Source organism: Tupaia chinensis, unplaced genomic scaffold, assembly GCF_000334495.1.
Source record: "Tupaia chinensis unplaced genomic scaffold, TupChi_1.0 Scaffold143705_1, whole genome shotgun sequence".
NCBI classification, from domain to species: Eukaryota; Metazoa; Chordata; class Mammalia; order Scandentia; family Tupaiidae; genus Tupaia; species Tupaia belangeri.
The window spans coordinates 658,853-676,102 of NW_006203553.1; the positions used below are offsets into that span (position 1 = coordinate 658,853).

Sequence of the window (17,250 nt, forward strand, 5' to 3'; positions counted from 1 at the left end):
CGGGGGGGGGGTGGCGGGGGCGCTGGGCGGCGCTCCCATTGGCTGCCGGGCGGCAAGGAGCCGGGCGACGCGCAGAGGCCTGGACAGGCAGGGCTCCCGGGCGCCGTGCTGGCCTCGGGGTGGGGTTGGGGCCGGGTTTCCAGCCGTGGGCCCGGGAAGATGGTGCTGGGCGGCTGCCCGGTGAGTTACTTGCTTCTGTGCGGCCAGGCGGCCCTGCTGCTCGGGAATCTCCTGCTACTGCATTGTGTCTCCCCGAGCCGCACAACGCTACCACCGAGCCCGAGCTCACATCCGCCGCCATCGCGCACCTGGAAGGCCCCGCGGCGGCGCTGAACTGGAACTACAGCGACCCCCACTCTCCGGTCATTCTTTGCTCTTACCTGTAAGCTACCCCGACGTCCAGACGGGCGGGGATGGAGGTTGGGCCAGGGATATATGGGTGTTCTGGGAAGGCGGGCTGGGGGAGGTGCCCGTTTTTCAAACTTACTCCACCTGAGGACCTAGAAGTCATGACAGGTGTGTCTCTACTGCCCCGTGCAAGGAAAAACCTTGTGTATCGGAGGCAGATCCTACGGGATGCCTACAAGAAGAGAGCCAGGAGTGATCTCCCATAGCCTCTGGAAGGTGCTAGGTTGTGCCTTGTCTTGCATTCTTCAGCCAAAGGAGCATGCACCGCGGGAGGCACAAAGGAGTAACTGACTTGCCCCTGCCTACGAGGCACAATTTTTTTAAAACAATATCTTCACCGTGAGGGAACCAAGCCATTTGTTGACATCTCTCTTTAATCAAGTCAGGAAAGGTATTTGGGAAATGCAGAGAACTGAAAATGCTTTGACTTGAATTTCACCCCCATAGCCTTGTGCTGTTTGCCCAGGTAAGAGACGAACCCATAGTAGAAGTAGAACCCATGCAGAAAAGGACCAGAAACAACACAAGGGGTCATTTGGGTGGCTGTCGATTTGGCCTGCAGTGCTCCAAACCAATTGACCCTACTTCTCGGCTTAGGAAAGGGTCTACAGAGTGAGATTAAACCCCCAAGGCTTGGGGAATAAATGCCCCTCCCCGGTGGGATCATGCACATGTCAACAGCAATTTGCAAAGACCCTGTGATGGTGACACGTGTGACTTCCTGCTGGCTTACAGACCTGATGAATTTATAGAATGTGAAGAACCAGTGGATCACGTTGGAAATGCCACCGCCTCCCAGGAGCTTGGTTATGGCTGTCTCAAGGTGGGTTTTGGTCTTGTGCTTTGTGGTGTGTCTTGTTGCTGTCAGGCTCTTATTCAATGTGTGCTTTTTGTATGATAGAATGGCTTTATTCTAGTATGATGTCACATGCTGTCTATTGACAGATTGATACCCTGTGGCACCAGGACACACCACAGATCGTCTGCCATTAAGCCCCTCGCTTATCAACCAGTTTGCTTGATTGCCAAGTCCTAGGAACCAAACTCAGTTGTTCAATGAGGAGTACCTGTATCCTCCTGAGTCAGATGATATTTTGAGTTCTTTCCTAATTCTGGCATTGACGCTGGATAAAAAACAGACCACTTATACATTTTGACGATTTTATTTTTAAGAGAGATTTTTGCTACAGGGTGCGTGTGCTCGTCAGAGAGACAGAAAGCAAGATATCACCCCCAGGAGGCGTGGCCATGCTGCGGTTCCTTCTCCATTCTCCTCCCAGGATCTTGGGCATGCACGCACACGCACTCGGCGTGATTTTGAAGTCACTGGATCTGGGACTTGAACTGTGGTCATGTCCCAGATTCATGTGGGAATCTACCAACGTAACCACTATGCCATCAGCTGGTCCCACGTACTGACTTTTAAAATAATCATTTCCAAATGTTCGGTTACATGTGCTTTTTCCTATAACTTTGATCGTTTTCACGCTAAAGTGCACACATATGAGAGCAAGGAGAGAAAAGAGAGTGAGAAGGAGAGAGCTAAGCACCCAGATGGGTCTAGTCCTGCTGCAGTCCCCTCTCCCCAGCCCTCCAGCCCTCAGATCTTGGACTCCCAGGTGTGCCCTGCCTGTTTGAAGCTGACCAGGCCAGGGATTCAAACCATGGTCACCATGTGGGGTCAGTCTTCTCTTGGATAATGCATCACCGCTGTGTCCCAGAGCTGGCCCCAAATGTTACATAATTAAAGCCTGATCAGTCTCTTCTAAATAGCATCGAATGAAATTGATTATGTGTTTCTCACTATTTTTGACTGGCTTCAATAATAGTGAAAGAGAAGAGAACATTTCAAACAGCAAACACTAGGATGGGGTCACGCAAAACTGCTTGAAGTACGTGAGTGAACTTGCTCCCGAGGCTCCCGGCCTTGATAGAGCAACTGTAGCCCCAAGACAGCGTCCTCTATGGACTGTAAACACACGTCTGCATGACTCTGGGGAGTTTATGTCCGGTTTTGTTTGTCACCGTCGCCTTTGGTCCTGGCTGTTCTCTGGCAGTTCGGTGGCCAGGCCTACAGCGATGTGGAACACACAGCCGTGCAGTGCCGGGCCCTAGAGGGGATCGAGTGTGCCAGTCCCAGGACCTTCCTCCGCGAGAACAAGCCTTGTATAAAGTAAGTGTGACGTCAACTGGGTCGCTGGCCCTTGGTGGAGGTGGGGCCCTTCTGTCACTTTGGGAGGTGAGTCCGAAATGCTAATGAGGGAGCATCATTACTCGTGTGCGTGACCCACGGGGCAGGGCATGGCCGAGACACACCGGCCTTGAGACCAGAAGACATCCGTCCTCAGTGTCTCACTAACTTAGCTAAGTACCTGTGGACACTCGGAGTCTGTCCCCTCAGCCACCAAATGAAGAGTGGAAACAAGCGTAGCAAAACCCCAATGGTAGGCATAAATCCAGCGGAAATGGCCCTGGTGTTTCAGGAATCAAGGTTTTATTATATAAAGTGTGGGCTCTTCACTCTGAAAATTGGTTTATCTTAAAGAGTTAGGGTCATCTCTGTGAATTCTACCTGAAGGCCCCAAGTTTAGTTGCACCCTTGCTAGTGGGGAAGTCTGTGGCCGTGTTTAGTGATGACATTAGAGCAACTGCGCTGTCAGCCGTGTGTAAGGACAGGAGCCTTGTAAGATGTCTTCACTTTCAGCAGCCACAAAACAGCAGGAGAGGCGTGTGGAGATCAGGTGTTTGTCTAAGCAGAGATGGTGCTTCCCTAGGGGACCACGCTGGAGGGCGCCGCAGGGCCTCAGGAGGGGAGCCTGTGGGAGCCCACACCCCACTCCCCCCACGATGCCTGCTGTGCAGATTTGCTTTCCAAGTTCTTGTCCAAGTCTGCAAAAGTCAATATTTGTTCTCAGAGGCTCTTCCAGATCCCGGACCAAGTAGAGATTTTGGGGGTGAGGCAGGTAGGGGACAAGACGGTGTATTATAATTTTGTTGCTGTATATTATAATGTTTAACATTTAATTTTTCTAGTTGAGGAGCAACTACCCCTCCCAAGGCTAGAGACAGCAAAGGGCCCAGCCAGGAGCATGCCATTGGTATGCAGACTAACTGGTCCAGAGCCCCACCCCGTCCCTGGCCTGCCCACCCCAGGAGACTGTTCCGCTGCCCTCCTTATCCTAGGACCTAATGCCAGGCAGCGAGGGGCCACCCTTTAGTTTAGAGCCTGGCAGACTTGCCTGGACTCAGCTGTCCTGATGCTGCACTGCCTTATCAAAGGAACCAAAAAAGGCAGTGACCTCCCCTCCCCTCAGTCCTTTCCTCTGGCCACTCCACATGGTGGGCAGGTCGCCTGTCTCTAGGACCTAGGAATATAAGCTTGGTTTTCCTGAGCCTCTCCTGTGTCTCCTGCTGCTGCCCAGCCTGACTGACCACGTCATGAAAGAATACAGAACAGAGTAACAGGCCTCCGAGGGGCAGCCACAGCATCCCTGCCCTGATGAAGTATTTTAATGTCGGTGGTGAGGCCTCTTCCTTCCCATTCCTTTTGTCCAGGTACACCGGACACTACTTCATAACGACTCTACTCTACTCCTTCTTCCTGGGCTGTTTTGGAGTGGATCGATTCTGTTTGGGCCACACGGGCACCGCAGTCGGGAAGCTCTTGACTCTCGGAGGCCTTGGGATTTGGTGGTTTGTTGACCTGATTTTGCTTATTACCGGCGGGCTGATGCCAAGCGACGGCAGCAACTGGTGCACTGTTTACTAGAAAGGGTGTCATGTGGCCAAGGGGCCTCCGAACGCGCCGTCTTCCGAATTCATCGCCACAGACTCAGAACGCATCTGTGATCGCAGACCGGACCTCTGCTCTCCCTCGTGGGAAGAATGAGTGTGGTTAAGAAAGCTTCTTTGGGCTTTGGATTTTTCAACCCAAATTTTACCTCACAGAATAGAAATGACATGCACACCGTGTGTGGGACCGGGTTTGTACCTTCCCTTGCGTGTGCTGTGTAGAGGAGAGAGACTGACAGGGAAGCCACGGCAGGGTCTCCGTGTTTTTTTTTTTTTTGGAGAGGTTTTTGCTATAGGGCGTGTGCACTCGCCAGACAGAGAGACAGAGGCAGAAAGTGAGAAATCACCCCCCAGGGGGGATGGCCACACCGCAATCCCTTCTCCTCCAGTCTTCTCTCGGGATCTTAGGGACTCATGCACACGCGCCCGGCGTGAGTTTTAAGCCACCGGGTCCAGGACTCGAACCGTGGTCGACTACGTGGGAGTCCAGCGACATAGCCATTACACTAACTGCTGGTCCCAGGGTCTCCTCCTTCTGAATTCTTCATTGTGGGAGCTTCGGTCCTTCAGAGCAACCAGGCCCAGCAGGACGAGCAAAGTGAATGTTCTTATCTGCGCCTTTTGGGAGCCTGAGTCTTCATGCAGAGGAGTCTGAGGCTGAGCCGGTGAAAATATTCAGCCGAAGTAGGAGTGGCCGTGGATTTTTAATACACACTGAATTTCAAACTTTCCGGATTTAAATTGCAGAGTAAATTTTGCCAGCCCGACTGCTGTATGACTATTTTCCGTAAGGAGGAGGAAACTCAAGACTACATTTGTTTAGCTAGAAGACAGGCGTGCAACACAAGATCCTATTACAAGCCCCACGGTGTCACCATCACGATGCTCCCGACAGGAGACGCAGTTCAGCTCTTCCTCCCAACTCTGCACAGCCCCGTATCAGACATCGGAGTTCAGCTGCTCCTCTTGACAGACTATCCTGTCTAAACACTGGCATCTACCTGCTTAAAGGGCCCTTATTGTGGCTGTTTAAAAACAGGTTTCATGTAAGAAAGCGTAAAACTCTTCTTCAGGACGAGGTAGGATAAAGTACCCTCATCGTGTACCGAGAAAAGCGTGTTCCTACTTACCCGCTGCTGGCTACCAGGGTGGGAGGAGGCCGAGGTTTATGACTGAGAGCTGTCACTGTGGGCTTCAACAATATACCCAGACTTTTGCATTCCCAGACCACTGGGAATAAAAGGCAATGTTCCACATGATAAGTGGCTTTAAAAACTCGGTTCCCATCCTTTGCACTCTTGAGCTGAAAAGAGCTTTGAACCGTCAACTAAAAGGCAGACGGCGGACCAGTCAGCAGAAGAGCCTGCTGTTCAGAAAACCCACATCCTAGAGACCGTCAGTCCAGGACTCCTTAACGTTCACTCTCAGAATAGTTGATTTAAGGACCAGAGAGCACAGCTAAGATAACGTCCCTGGGTAACTTCCCTATCATTTCATAGCAGCTTTCCTGCAGCTTCTGCTTCGTCATTCCCTGCTTAATATGATCGCTGTTCTTATGTTATTAAAGATGGGAACTGTGTGAAAACTAGATTTTGTCTCAAGGGTTCTGTACCACACTGATCTTAAGCTTGCTTATAACATTATCATTGGCAGACTCTCCAGAAAAATGCACATACACATAAAATTGTGCCTAGAATGTAAGGATGTCCAAGGATGTATGTGTGTGTGTGTGTGTGTGTATATATTATGTGTGTGTGTATATATATATATATACATATATGTGCAGAGAGAGAGAGAGATACCTATAAACCTCCTAAGGGAAGTCTGGAAAACAGAAACTAAAATTAAAATCTTCCAAAATAAGAACTATTTTAAGCCACAAACCCTGCTTCATATCTCTCTCTCACTCACACACACACACACACTCAAAATCCCTAAGGATATTTACAAACCCCATCCAAAGGGTTTTCTTCTTGAAAAAGGACTTAGGCAGCTCCAGGGCTTGAAATCCCTAACGTGGCCTGGAACAGCTTGGTGAGAAGAGCTGCCCGGTGAAAATGCAAGCGCCTGTGGATCCCTGAAGAAGCTGCTGCACGGAAGGAGCCCTTCTGGCGGCCAGAGCGCCTGGACCAACTATTTGTACACGAGGATGATGACCAGAGCGTCACTCCTACGCCCGCGTGACAGTCGCCCATTTGACTTCGACCTGATGCCCATCCTGGAGATCCACCCCCCCGGGGAAATGTGATACACCCTGAAAAACTGTTGAAAATTGCTCACCTTCGCACTCGGGGTCCAGGCTGTTTCTCAATACTTAGTAGGCAGTTCTACATATTTTTGTATGTGGGTTATATGTGGTGTCTATAAAGAAGGTTTAAAATACTAACGTGCCCCGTCAGGCAAGGTTAAAATTAGAAATTGTGCCTATATTTTAGTTGTGTCCTACCTTTAACCAAAACTGTCAGGTCCCCAGACTTCCCGGCACCATGCCCTTCATCTGCTTGGCACAGTAAGGCTTTTCAGCAGCGGTGCGGCGCCCCAACCCAGAGACCTTGAGCATGTGTACTTGAAGCATCCGTTTCTTTCTAAGCACTCATCGCCGTTGGCACATCTTCCTCACACACCAGTACTATCACGGTGGTTTTGTCAATCTCTCTTTAAAGCAGGATACTCAATTGATGATTTCGGGCGTGACCGTCAGGAGCAGAGTTTGGCTTCCCCGAAGAACGGCGATGAAGAGGGAGTCGTTGTCTTTAACGGCCTCGATAACGTCCGCCGTCGTGGTCACGGGCTGCCCGTTTATGCTGACGATTACATCGTGGTCTCTCAAGCCGGAGCTGGGACGGGGAGAAAAGGACTGTGACTGCCGACGCAGTTTACCCCATCGAGGGTGCAGCGGTCCCCTCTTAGGTCACTGCTGATCTGCTGCCACTAAACGTGCGAACCAAGAAACCAGAGCGGCTGAGCTCCTCCAGAGATGAGCGCTGTTCTGAGACACGGTGCGAAAGCTCCTGGAGGACAGCACCCCTGGCTCCTTACCAAAGGAGTGCCTGGCCTAACCCCGTGTAGGAAGTGCACTGTGCTCTGTTGGATTGGTTCGGAATAGAGTTTTTGCATTTCTCTCTATCTCTGATCTTTACTGGCGTGAGGCACACTGCCGTCTCACCAACAACAGTGAAAAACCCGAGCAACACGTTTTCCCCCGTCACCCTCCTGCCGTCGGTGACTGGGGCTCCACGCCCGGCAGCCCGTCTTCACCACAATGTACCAGCTGCAGAGGGCGCCGAGCTGTGACACGAATCCTGCTTCCAGGACACCAAAAGCCACTCGGCTTCCCACGTCTAGATATGTGAAGAGCCGGTCCTCGGCTCTGCTTGCCCAGGGCTGCGATTATAGCCAGTCTCCCAGTATGTTCCACGTAGGGTACATATTCTATTAGGGCGTCGGAAAAGTCATGACATGATTTTTCTTTTTAAGAATTAGTTCCTTTGTTTATCATTGTTGTTATTTTTAATTTGACTATAGCAAGACACAGAGAGAGAGAGAGAGACTGAGAGAGCAAGCTGCCAGGTCCAGGGCTCAAGCCGTGGTCAGCCATGTGGGAGTCCAGCTCTAACCAGCACACCACTTGCTGGCCCCATGATATTATTTTCTGTTTTCCTTTTTTTCTTCTCTCTCTCTCTCTCTCTCTCTCTCTCTTTTGAGAGGTTTTTGCTGTGGGGCGTGTGCGCTCGCCAGAAAGACAGACAGCAAGAAGGGGGGGAGGGGGGAGCAGCACGGCAGACAATGGACATGCCACAATCCCTTCTCCATTCTCCTCTCAGGATTTCGGGCATGCACACACATGCACCTGGCGTGAATTTTAAGTCACTGAGACTGGGACTTGAACCACAGCCAACTACATGGGAGTCCAGCGACATAACCATTACACTGGTCCCTTTATGTTTTTCTATGCAAAAATGTGTCACAACTTTTCCGATGACCCAGCAGAAACAAAAAACAACTCCAGGTACAAAACAGCGATCCGTAATACTGCCCTGCCAATGATCTGTCTTAAAGGTGAAAATGGAAGAGCAATACCTCATCTAAAGACTCCAAGAATAAACCTATTCTCTTAAATTACCGAGACACGGATGTTTTTTGTTATTAGCAACAAAGTGCACTAGACACCACTTAAGAAAAATGGGGAAACACTATAGTGGAATTTGCCAAGATATGAGGAGTTTTAAAAAGGAACTGAAAAGCAAGAAGGCATGACAAGCCGCTCGAGGAGAGGGCTGAACTCAGAAAAAGCCCTCCGCACAGGGCACTTTGGGAGGGTGGCTTGGGACAGTATGCACAGAGAACTCGATCCCTAAAGTTCTGTGAGCAGGAAAGAAAACCTGCACGGTTCCACGGAGGGCCTGCTCTGCACCAGGTCCCAGGAGCTAAGGTCAGATGGGGAGACCGCCTTTCCCAGGTCAGACCAAACATGGGGTTGGATCCTCGGTCCTTTAGACTCGAACACCCAGCTTCTGGGTGCTAAGTCACTCTGCCTCTTAGAAGAAAAGCTGCCACAAAAACAGGGTAACAGAGGGGTTAAACTCTGGCTTGCTGTGTAACTACAAGTTAATTAACCTCTCTGGACCACTGCTGCCTCCTCTGTAAAGCTACCTGTAATGTAAGGCGGTTGCGAGTTCAAACACACAGTTTACATGGTGCTTGACCCAGAGCGCACGCTTCATAAGTGCCCGCTTACTAGGGATGAGTGGGTGAGCCAGGAAGAATGGATTTCCACTCACTGGTGACTTCCAGCAGCTCATTCTCCCGGCCACCTGGGAAGCTTGTTAAACACGCAGGTTCTGATTCGGTGGATTGAAGTAAGCGTGTGTGTGTGTGTGTGTGCGTGCGTGTGCGTGTGCATGCGGGGGGTGGTTGTGGCTGTGATTCTAACAAGCCTCGACTGATGATGCGGGGGGTGGGGATGGCTGTGATTCTAACAAGCCTCGACTGATGCTAACACTACAGGTCTACAGACCACAATCTGAGCAGAAGGCCTTGGCTGAAATAGCTTTGGCCTTGAACCAGAAGTTAAAAATAAGGGGGGGGGGGGGGGGGAAAGAGGAACCAGGGAAGTCTAGAAAAGCCTATGACCAGCCAGATTCAGTAACACGAGACCTAACACTTAGCTATGCTGAACAGTTAGTACCTGATGTTTCATATCCTGCAGTAAAAATGTTGCCAAAATCTGAACAGATTACTGAGCTCTTGAAAAACAGTGAGCGAGGTAATGAAGTACAGAGAGACCCAGGAGAATGGTATTTGTAGGACGAACCACTCTTTTTAGGACGAACCCCTCTTTCCTTAATTAGTATTACATATTTCAAAACAGCCTGAAATGAGCTGCAGAAACTTTTCAGGGCTGCCCCAGCCCTCGCCTTACCACACAAAGTGCTGGCCTCTGACGTTACCATCCTGAGTTCACAAAGCATCTTACGATATCAAAAACACAGGCTAGCCTCATAGCCTAGTGGTCAGGGAAGCCAGACCCCACATGGCTGACCAGGGTTCAAATCCCAGCCCCAGTGCCTTGAAAAACACTGGCCACGTGTGCATGCGTGCCCCAAATCGCAACAAAGTGGAGAAATGAAGGAGAAGGGGTTGGAAGGGTGCTTTTTCCTGCATACCCTCTAGCAATTAAAAAGACATGATTAAACTAAAATACGTATTAAAACTGTTAGTAATCTGGATTCTTCCCTTAGTAATGATTATGTAGTGGTTAAGTAATTAACTAGTTATTAGTAACCTAATAACTTATTAAGTAATAAGTACGACTATCCAAAGAGTAAATGTGTGAATTTAGCAAGATTAAATTGATGCTATTAATCATCTCATGAATTCTGAGATTACAGAGAACCGACCTCCTCCCCTCACCCCCAAATATCGACCTTCACAGGGACTCGTCTAAAGCAGCCCTGTCCAACCAAAAGGGAACGCAAGCCACAGGCGCAATTTTAAGTTTTCTAGTGGCCACATTTAAAAGAAAACATTTAAGATGAAATTAATATAACATACTATCTTATTTAACTCAATATATATTATCTTTTTTTCTTTTTTAAAGAGAGAATTTTTGCTATAGGGCCCATGCGCTTGCCGGAGAGACAGAGTCCGAGAGACAGAAAGCAAGAAATCATCGCCCAGGGGAGACGGCCACGCCACAATCCCTTCTCCTCCATTCTCCTCGCAGGATTTTAGGCATGCACACACATACATGCACACCTGGTGTGAGTTTTAAGTAGCTGAGTCCAGGACTCTAACCATAGTCGACTACATGGGAGTCCAGCAACATAACCATTACGCCATCTGGTGGTCCCCAAAATATGATCTTTGAATATGTAGTAAGTATTCTTTAAATTAATAGGTATTTTTGCCAACACGCTACCATAGAGAACCGCACCGTAAGCGATGCGATGGTTAAAGCTGTGTTTGACGCGACAATGTCCTACATGGTTTGTGAGTTTTACATTTAAATCCATTTAAATTCCATTCCTTGGTCCCACTGGCCATATCCCGGTGTCCCAGACTCACCACATGTCCAGGCCCCACGCGCGCCCACGCGGGCACACGCTGGGAAGAGCAGAGGCGGACGGCAGAGCACCCCACTTCTCTTACCCACGCACGCCCACACGGGAAGAGCAGAGGTGGGCAGCAGAGCACCCCACTTCTCTTACCTCTCAGCAGCTGTTCCTTGAATCACTTCATACACAAAAACCCCCGAACTCACATCAGGGAAATCCGGGTCTTGCCTTTTCATTTCACGCAGAAGGCTGAGGGAAGCGAGAAGGCGAGGGAACCGTGGATTACTCTCCAGGGCCCTGCTAAAAGCCGGGCACTCTTGGCGGGAACCCGTTCCAGGCTGACGGCAGGGAGGCGTCCTGCAAGCCAGTCACCATCGTTCTCCCTGCACACGGTCTGGTCCCTCCAGGCCGGGGTCTAGAACCATCGAAGATACAGCCACAGCGGAAGCCCTGTGCACTGTCAGAGCTAGAGCTGGGGCAGGCGCAGGGGCACGCACCCTGTGACTCTGGGGCCTGTGGTCAGGGGAGTACCCAGCCGTAGGCCAGCTGCTTGGGCCTCTCTGTGAATTCCCCACGATGGCTCTGCCTCTGAGCAGAGCCCGGACGTAGCCAACCCATGCTTACTTCAGCCAACCCATGCTTACTTCATGGTGAGCGGCAGCATCCGCAGACCCAGGTACTTCTTCTGCGAGAGAGCCTTCCCTGCAGAGGAGGGTACCCCGTATTACTGACAACAGAACCTCTTTCCTCTGGGCAGAGCTTAAAAGACGCGAGTCCGTTCCCAATCTCTGCCATCACAGCTGCCCTCAGGCTGCCCACCAGGATATCTGCACTTTAGCGGCCTTTGTCCTTAGGGCACATGCCCACCCCACCCCCACCGCCAGCCCATGGGCCTCATTTCCACACTGATCCACCCAAGTCCTTCTGGTGCATCGCATGCTTGCTTCTGGGCCTGGCCCCAGTACCCCTGCCCAAACCACCATGGCGGAGCAGAGAGCCAGCCACGCGGCACTCCACGACTCAAACGCTGTCTCCACCAAAGACTGAGCTTCGAGAAATCCCAACACCCTTCTTTACCTTTTAGCTGGCGCTCGTGGTAGTCGGCCAAGAACTGCCTGATTCGATCAGAGGGGATGGCAAAGGAGATGCCCGCGGTCACCTTCAGGGTGTTTATGCCGATCACATCACCATCCTGGCAGGGAAGAGGACGCATTGGTCACGAAGTTTTGCAAACCCAGCAGTGAGAACCGGAGCGAGCAGAGGAGGGAGGGGCGAGGGGAAATCCCTACTTCTTTAATGGGGAGCCATGGCGGTTTCTTTATTGAGGAAGGGGAGCGGAGGGGAGCTGCACACATGCACACACACATGCACACATGCACATGCATACATGCACACACACGCACACACACGCATGAAAGTTACCCCCTCCTCAAGGGCAAAGGTGTCAACTGCTGAGTATTGTTTTTATATTGAGCTCATTTGTTCCTTCATAAGTTACACATTTTAAAAGTGAGCCACAATTTAGATTCGGACCCAGATAAGAAGACAAAGAGTATTTGCCTTTGCATTCATCAAATCGAACTAAAATTAAATGGAAAAGGCAGAAAAAGAAATCCTTTCAGTGAAACTATTCAGACAAATTGGGAGCCCAGCCCTGTCACTGAAGATGAGAAGGAGAAGGACGTTTCCTGCTTCTGTCATGATAAAGATGGCAAGGGGTTTCTGACTGCATGACAGTACAGGCTGCAGTCCTGCAGGTGTGGAGCGTGGCCTGAAATGGCAGTGTCATCCCCGCTGCAGTGAAGCCGCCGTCTCACGGGAAGGCAGGCACAGCTACCTGGTGCAAGTTACGGGCAAGGCACTCCTCACTCCACCACCCTCCGTCTCCTCTTAAGGCGGACGTAGTATTGCAAGAGGGACAGAAGGAAACCAGCTCCGAGGACCTCGGAAAGCATGGTCACAGGCCGTGTGGCCAACAGCTTTGCACCTTATGTTTTCACACACACACACACACACACACACATTTTTTTTTCTTTTTGTCATAGGGTATATCACTCACCAAGAGAGACAGAGAGAGGGAAAGTGAGAAATCACTCCCTGGGGGGTGGCCATGCAGTAGCCCCTTTTCTTCCATTCTCTTCTCAGGATTTTGGGCACGCACACACATGTGCCCGGTGTAAATCTCAAGCCTTCAGGTCTGGGACTTGAACCATAGTTGGCATGTGCTTTCACGTATATTTGACCAACTAGAAACTCGGGTATCTCCACTAGAGACACAGATTAACACACGACGCAATGGATTCTGGTGCGGGCGTTTCTATCATCTAAAAGCAAGTCCAGACTAAAAAACCCAGACAGGCCACTTTGTCTAACTGGCATCTCTAGGTGCGGGACAGTTCTTCCTATTCTCCAGGAGGGGCTCTTCAAGGATCCCCCTTACACTGCACAGCTGGTCTCCCTGGCAAAAACCTGGGCTTCACATCCAAGGCTTTGGGAAGTAGCCAGCAAAAACAGAAAGCTCGTTAAGTGGAGGCCTTCGAAGGAAGCCCAGGCCAGAACCCTACTGCGAGCAGAACCCTCAGCAGGCTGAGGTCACACCCCAGGGAGACAAACCCGTCATAGATCTTGGTTTAATTTTTCCTAACCATTTGCCTAAGATCCGAGAATAGAAAAGCATCGTTCCCCAAGTCTCCACACAAACAAGAGTAGCACCCAAGTCCCCAGCAGGGACTTCATCGGGAAAGATGTGAAGCAGGTTGGAACGTGGCCACTTACCAAGTTCACCAGAGGCCCCCCAGAATTCCCGTGCTGGGGAGAGAATTTGAAAAGGCCGTCAGTAACACCAATGAACACATTCTCCCTTGTCTTTTATACCAAGCCCCAACCAGCTTTGCAAATGCAGCCCGTGGCCTCCTCTAATAAGCTCTCATTCCCCCAACGTAGGCTAAGCCCTTAGCTCACCAACCCTGAGCCCGGTGTAGGTAAGGAACCACAGCAAAGGGACCCCACCTTCTCCTGGTGGTGGCTCTGTGACAGACTTGAGAGACCCCCAATATCATGGCAGCCAGCGACCACATCAACTCCAATAACCTAGCATTCCTCCCCTCTCAAGGCATCTAACTGAAGGCCGGACACCCCAGGCCCCCAGGAGCAGGTGGCTCTGACATCAGCTCTCCCTCTGCCACCTGTAGCTTGTGGGCTGTGGCTGGGTCCTCGGGGACTCACGTTAATTATGGCATCGGTCTGGATGTAGTCTATGTCGGAGTCCTTCAGCCCCAGCTCTTTGCCCCCTCGTTGTGTGGTGCTGACGATGCCTGCAGTCACGGTGTTCTGCAGAGAAAACGGGCTCCCCAAGGCCACCACGAACTCTCCAGCCCGGAGATCTGCCGAGCTTCCCAGCAGCAACACAGGGAGGTCAGTCTGCATATGGGCAAGGGTGGATGCGGAGCGCCAAAAGGGAGAAGAAAGAAATCAAAAGCAGGCTGAGCCGGGTTGGTGCACACACAGCACAGACACGGTTCCATTGCTGTCATTTCAGACACCTGGCATCAAAGAAGTACCCACGCACAGAGGTCCCACACCCGCCTTCGATCTCTTCCTCCCTGTCCAACTACTATCACTCGTGAAGACGATCAGGATCTTCTCAGAGATCTAAAATTCTTGTTCTGTCGAAATGGCCACTATTGGATCATTGCAAAAGTCATAACGTGTTTTTCTGTTTTTCTATGCAAAAATGCGTCATGCCTTTTTCGACAGCCCCACGGTAAACCTTCAGTCATGTAACTGATGAACAGAAACTGACAGGAGCAATTTACTCAGCACTCTCCAGCTCAGAAGTGAACCGAGTAAGCGACCCACAGAGCGGCACTTCTCAAGTTGAATGCGCACAGGAATCACGTTCTGAGCAGGAGAGCTGCGTGGGGCCTGAGAGCCTGCATTTCTACAAAGCACCCAGAGGGTAAGGGTGGGGTGCAAACCGCAGGTCAGTCTGTGCGCAAGAACCTCACAGTGCTCCTTAGCAGCACTGAGCCTGCTGAAATACTCAGGTGTCCTGCACCAAGCACAGAAATAATCTTCCCAGAAACAGCATTGTCCAAGAAAGAGCTGCAGGAAGAAACGGAAAAAAGAAGAAACAGAGAAAGCAGGCAAGATGGATAGTGAATAGAAATCATTAGGATATCCAGATAGACAGAGGAAACTTTAAGAGGGAGGGAAGAACAGAAACAAGCTAGAAAAAAGGCATATACTGTTACATTAGGTCATCGGGAAGGTCACGACGTATTTTTCTGTTTTTCAATGCAAAGACGCATCCTGACTTTTCTGACAACCCAAGAGAGGAACAATGTGATGTTTGAGTGGAGTGGGAAAGAAAGTTTCAGCAGATCAGACGTAAATCCTCCAATTCACAGCCTCTGATCCGACCCTCAAATACTCACCTTTGGCTCAATCTTAATCAGCGCAAGATCTAATTTGTGGTCAATGTCCTTGACGGTGGCCTCGTACTGTGCCCCACTCTGGAGCTCCACCTGGATCCGCTGCTGGTTGGTCAGAACGTGAGCATTGGTAACAATGAGCCCATCCTCCGACAAGATGAACCCAGAGCCGCTGGACGCGGGAATGTCCTTGCCGCCCAGAGCTGACCTATTGCCACGAGACCACAGTGTAAGCAGAGGGCAGGTCTGGGGGTCACGGGGACCTCGCCCTTATTTAACATACCTCCATCACAGTTTTCTCTGTTTACTTTCCCTGGCTGATTTTATTTTCTCTGTGTACACGTGCACTCCGCACGTCCAGCGCCCTGGCCAACCTTTGTGAACACAGTTGGGGGCTGGTTCCAACTCTCCTTTTCCAGGGACTCTGCCCCTTCAGATCTGGTCAGTGCAGCAGCAGCCCCAGGACCTTATGCTGCAAAGCGGCCAAACCTAATCCTATGACTATGGGCAAAGTGGGCTGAATGCCACAGTATTAAGGACCCCAGGGAGGGAGCCGCAGGGGTCAGATTCTGGCTTGGTCTCCACCACCAGCTGGCTTGTGACACAGGATGGATTCATCTTGTCCCCTGGGTTGGAGCTCTTTGCATGCAAAAGAGGGGGCTGGGCAAGATCACCCTAAGATGCCACCCAACTCTTACACTTCATCTTACATTCTGTGGGACACGACAGAGAGAGAAACCCCAGCCGCCCAAGTACACGGGAGCAGCCTCGGGGATGCCAGATCCTGTGCCCCTGCTTAGGCTCAGTGACCTCCAACATGACCTCTGCCTTTCTTTCCTCTTGGAGGTGTTTTTGTGGGTTTTTTTGTTTTTGTTTTTGTTTAGAGGGTTTTCTATAGGGCGTATGTGCTCACCAGAAAGACAGAGAGAGACAGAGACACAGAAAGTGAGAAATCACCCCCCAGGGGGGATGGCCACGCCGCAATCCCTTCTCCTCCATTCTCCTCTTGGGATCTCGGGTGCGCATGCACACGCACCCGGTGAGAGTTTAAGACACAGGGTCCAGGACTCGGGAGGAGGTGGACTACCAGGGAGTCCAGCGACACAGCCATTATGCCATCTGCTGGTCCTGCTCTTGGAGGTTTTAATGAAGCGATACCAAGAACTGGCCTGGAGCAGGTGGGCATGGGAACTCCGGGCCCAGCACATCAGCCCCCTCCTTTACCTCCGGAACAGCTGTAAGTGAACCACAGCCGGCGCCACCTTCTCCACCACCTCGGCGATGAAGTTGTGCTTGCTGCGGAGCCAGCTGGCACTGCGGGTCCCTGCGGAGAAATGGCTCCTTGCTTGGGTGGTGGGAGCCCCCTCCCTCCCCGTAACCCAAGGCTATCTCAGACCCCTCTCTCTCCTCCCTCTCTCCACATTCCCTCTGCTTCCTCTTCAGTCACCCCCTCATATGTGTCCTCTGAGGCCCCTTAAGGATATGTCTTCAGAGAACCAGACCCGTCATCTCAGCTGGAAGAAAGAGAAAACCGAACCCGGGAGACAGTATACTGAAAGTGGCCGTGAAGTGGGCCAGAAGGCGTTGGGTGGTTGGCGGTGACTGGGGCGCTGGACTCCACTCTGGGCACCAGTCCGAGTCCAGGACCTGGCAGCTCGTTCTCTCCCTCTCTCCCCCTCTCCCCCTCTCCCCCTCTCCCCGTCTCGTGCATGTGCCCTGCATCAGGTTTATAGATACTGGCGTGCCCCGCATCGAGTTTAAAGATACTACTACTGCTGATAAATAAGAAATCAAATCATTCTAAGCGACACCTGTTGAGGAGGAGCGAACACCATGAGCAAAAAGGGTTAGGACCCTAGGACAGAAGGGGGGACTGCAGTAAGAGCGACTGCAGTAAGGCACTGTTTATTGATGCTCCTTACGAAAGTGCAAAAAGTGTCTGGAGAGCGCCCTGGGTCCCCACGCTCACCTGGGTCCCCGCAGTCCCCCTTCTGCACCGGCACAGCCGGGAGCTGGCCACGGAGGCGCGCGGCGCGGTTCTCGGCGCGGAGCGCGCACAG

The 17,250-nt window shown here is 51.3% G+C and overlaps 2 protein-coding genes across 2 annotated transcripts; one reads left to right on the forward strand and one right to left on the reverse strand.

Moving 5' to 3' along the window:
• Nucleotides 1-49: 49 nt before the first annotated feature.
• TM2D2 (TM2 domain containing 2) lies at nucleotides 50-4,373 on the forward strand. Its single transcript, XM_006164746.3, is given in 5 exon segments — nucleotides 50-259; nucleotides 262-382; nucleotides 1,144-1,231; nucleotides 2,466-2,581; nucleotides 3,964-4,373. Coding segments are annotated over 5 exon segments (639 nt in total). The 5' UTR covers nucleotides 50-159; the 3' UTR covers nucleotides 4,178-4,373.
• Nucleotides 4,374-6,374: 2,001 nt separating this feature from the next.
• HTRA4 (HtrA serine peptidase 4) lies at nucleotides 6,375-17,247 on the reverse strand (the record flags this gene model as incomplete). Its single annotated transcript, XM_014582637.1, has 9 exons — nucleotides 6,375-7,037; nucleotides 10,911-11,006; nucleotides 11,402-11,459; nucleotides 11,835-11,949; nucleotides 13,533-13,565; nucleotides 13,983-14,177; nucleotides 15,194-15,398; nucleotides 16,415-16,514; nucleotides 17,160-17,247. Coding segments are annotated over 9 exons (1,056 nt in total), but the record flags the coding sequence as incomplete, so codon positions are not given.
• Nucleotides 17,248-17,250: the final 3 nt, after the last annotated feature.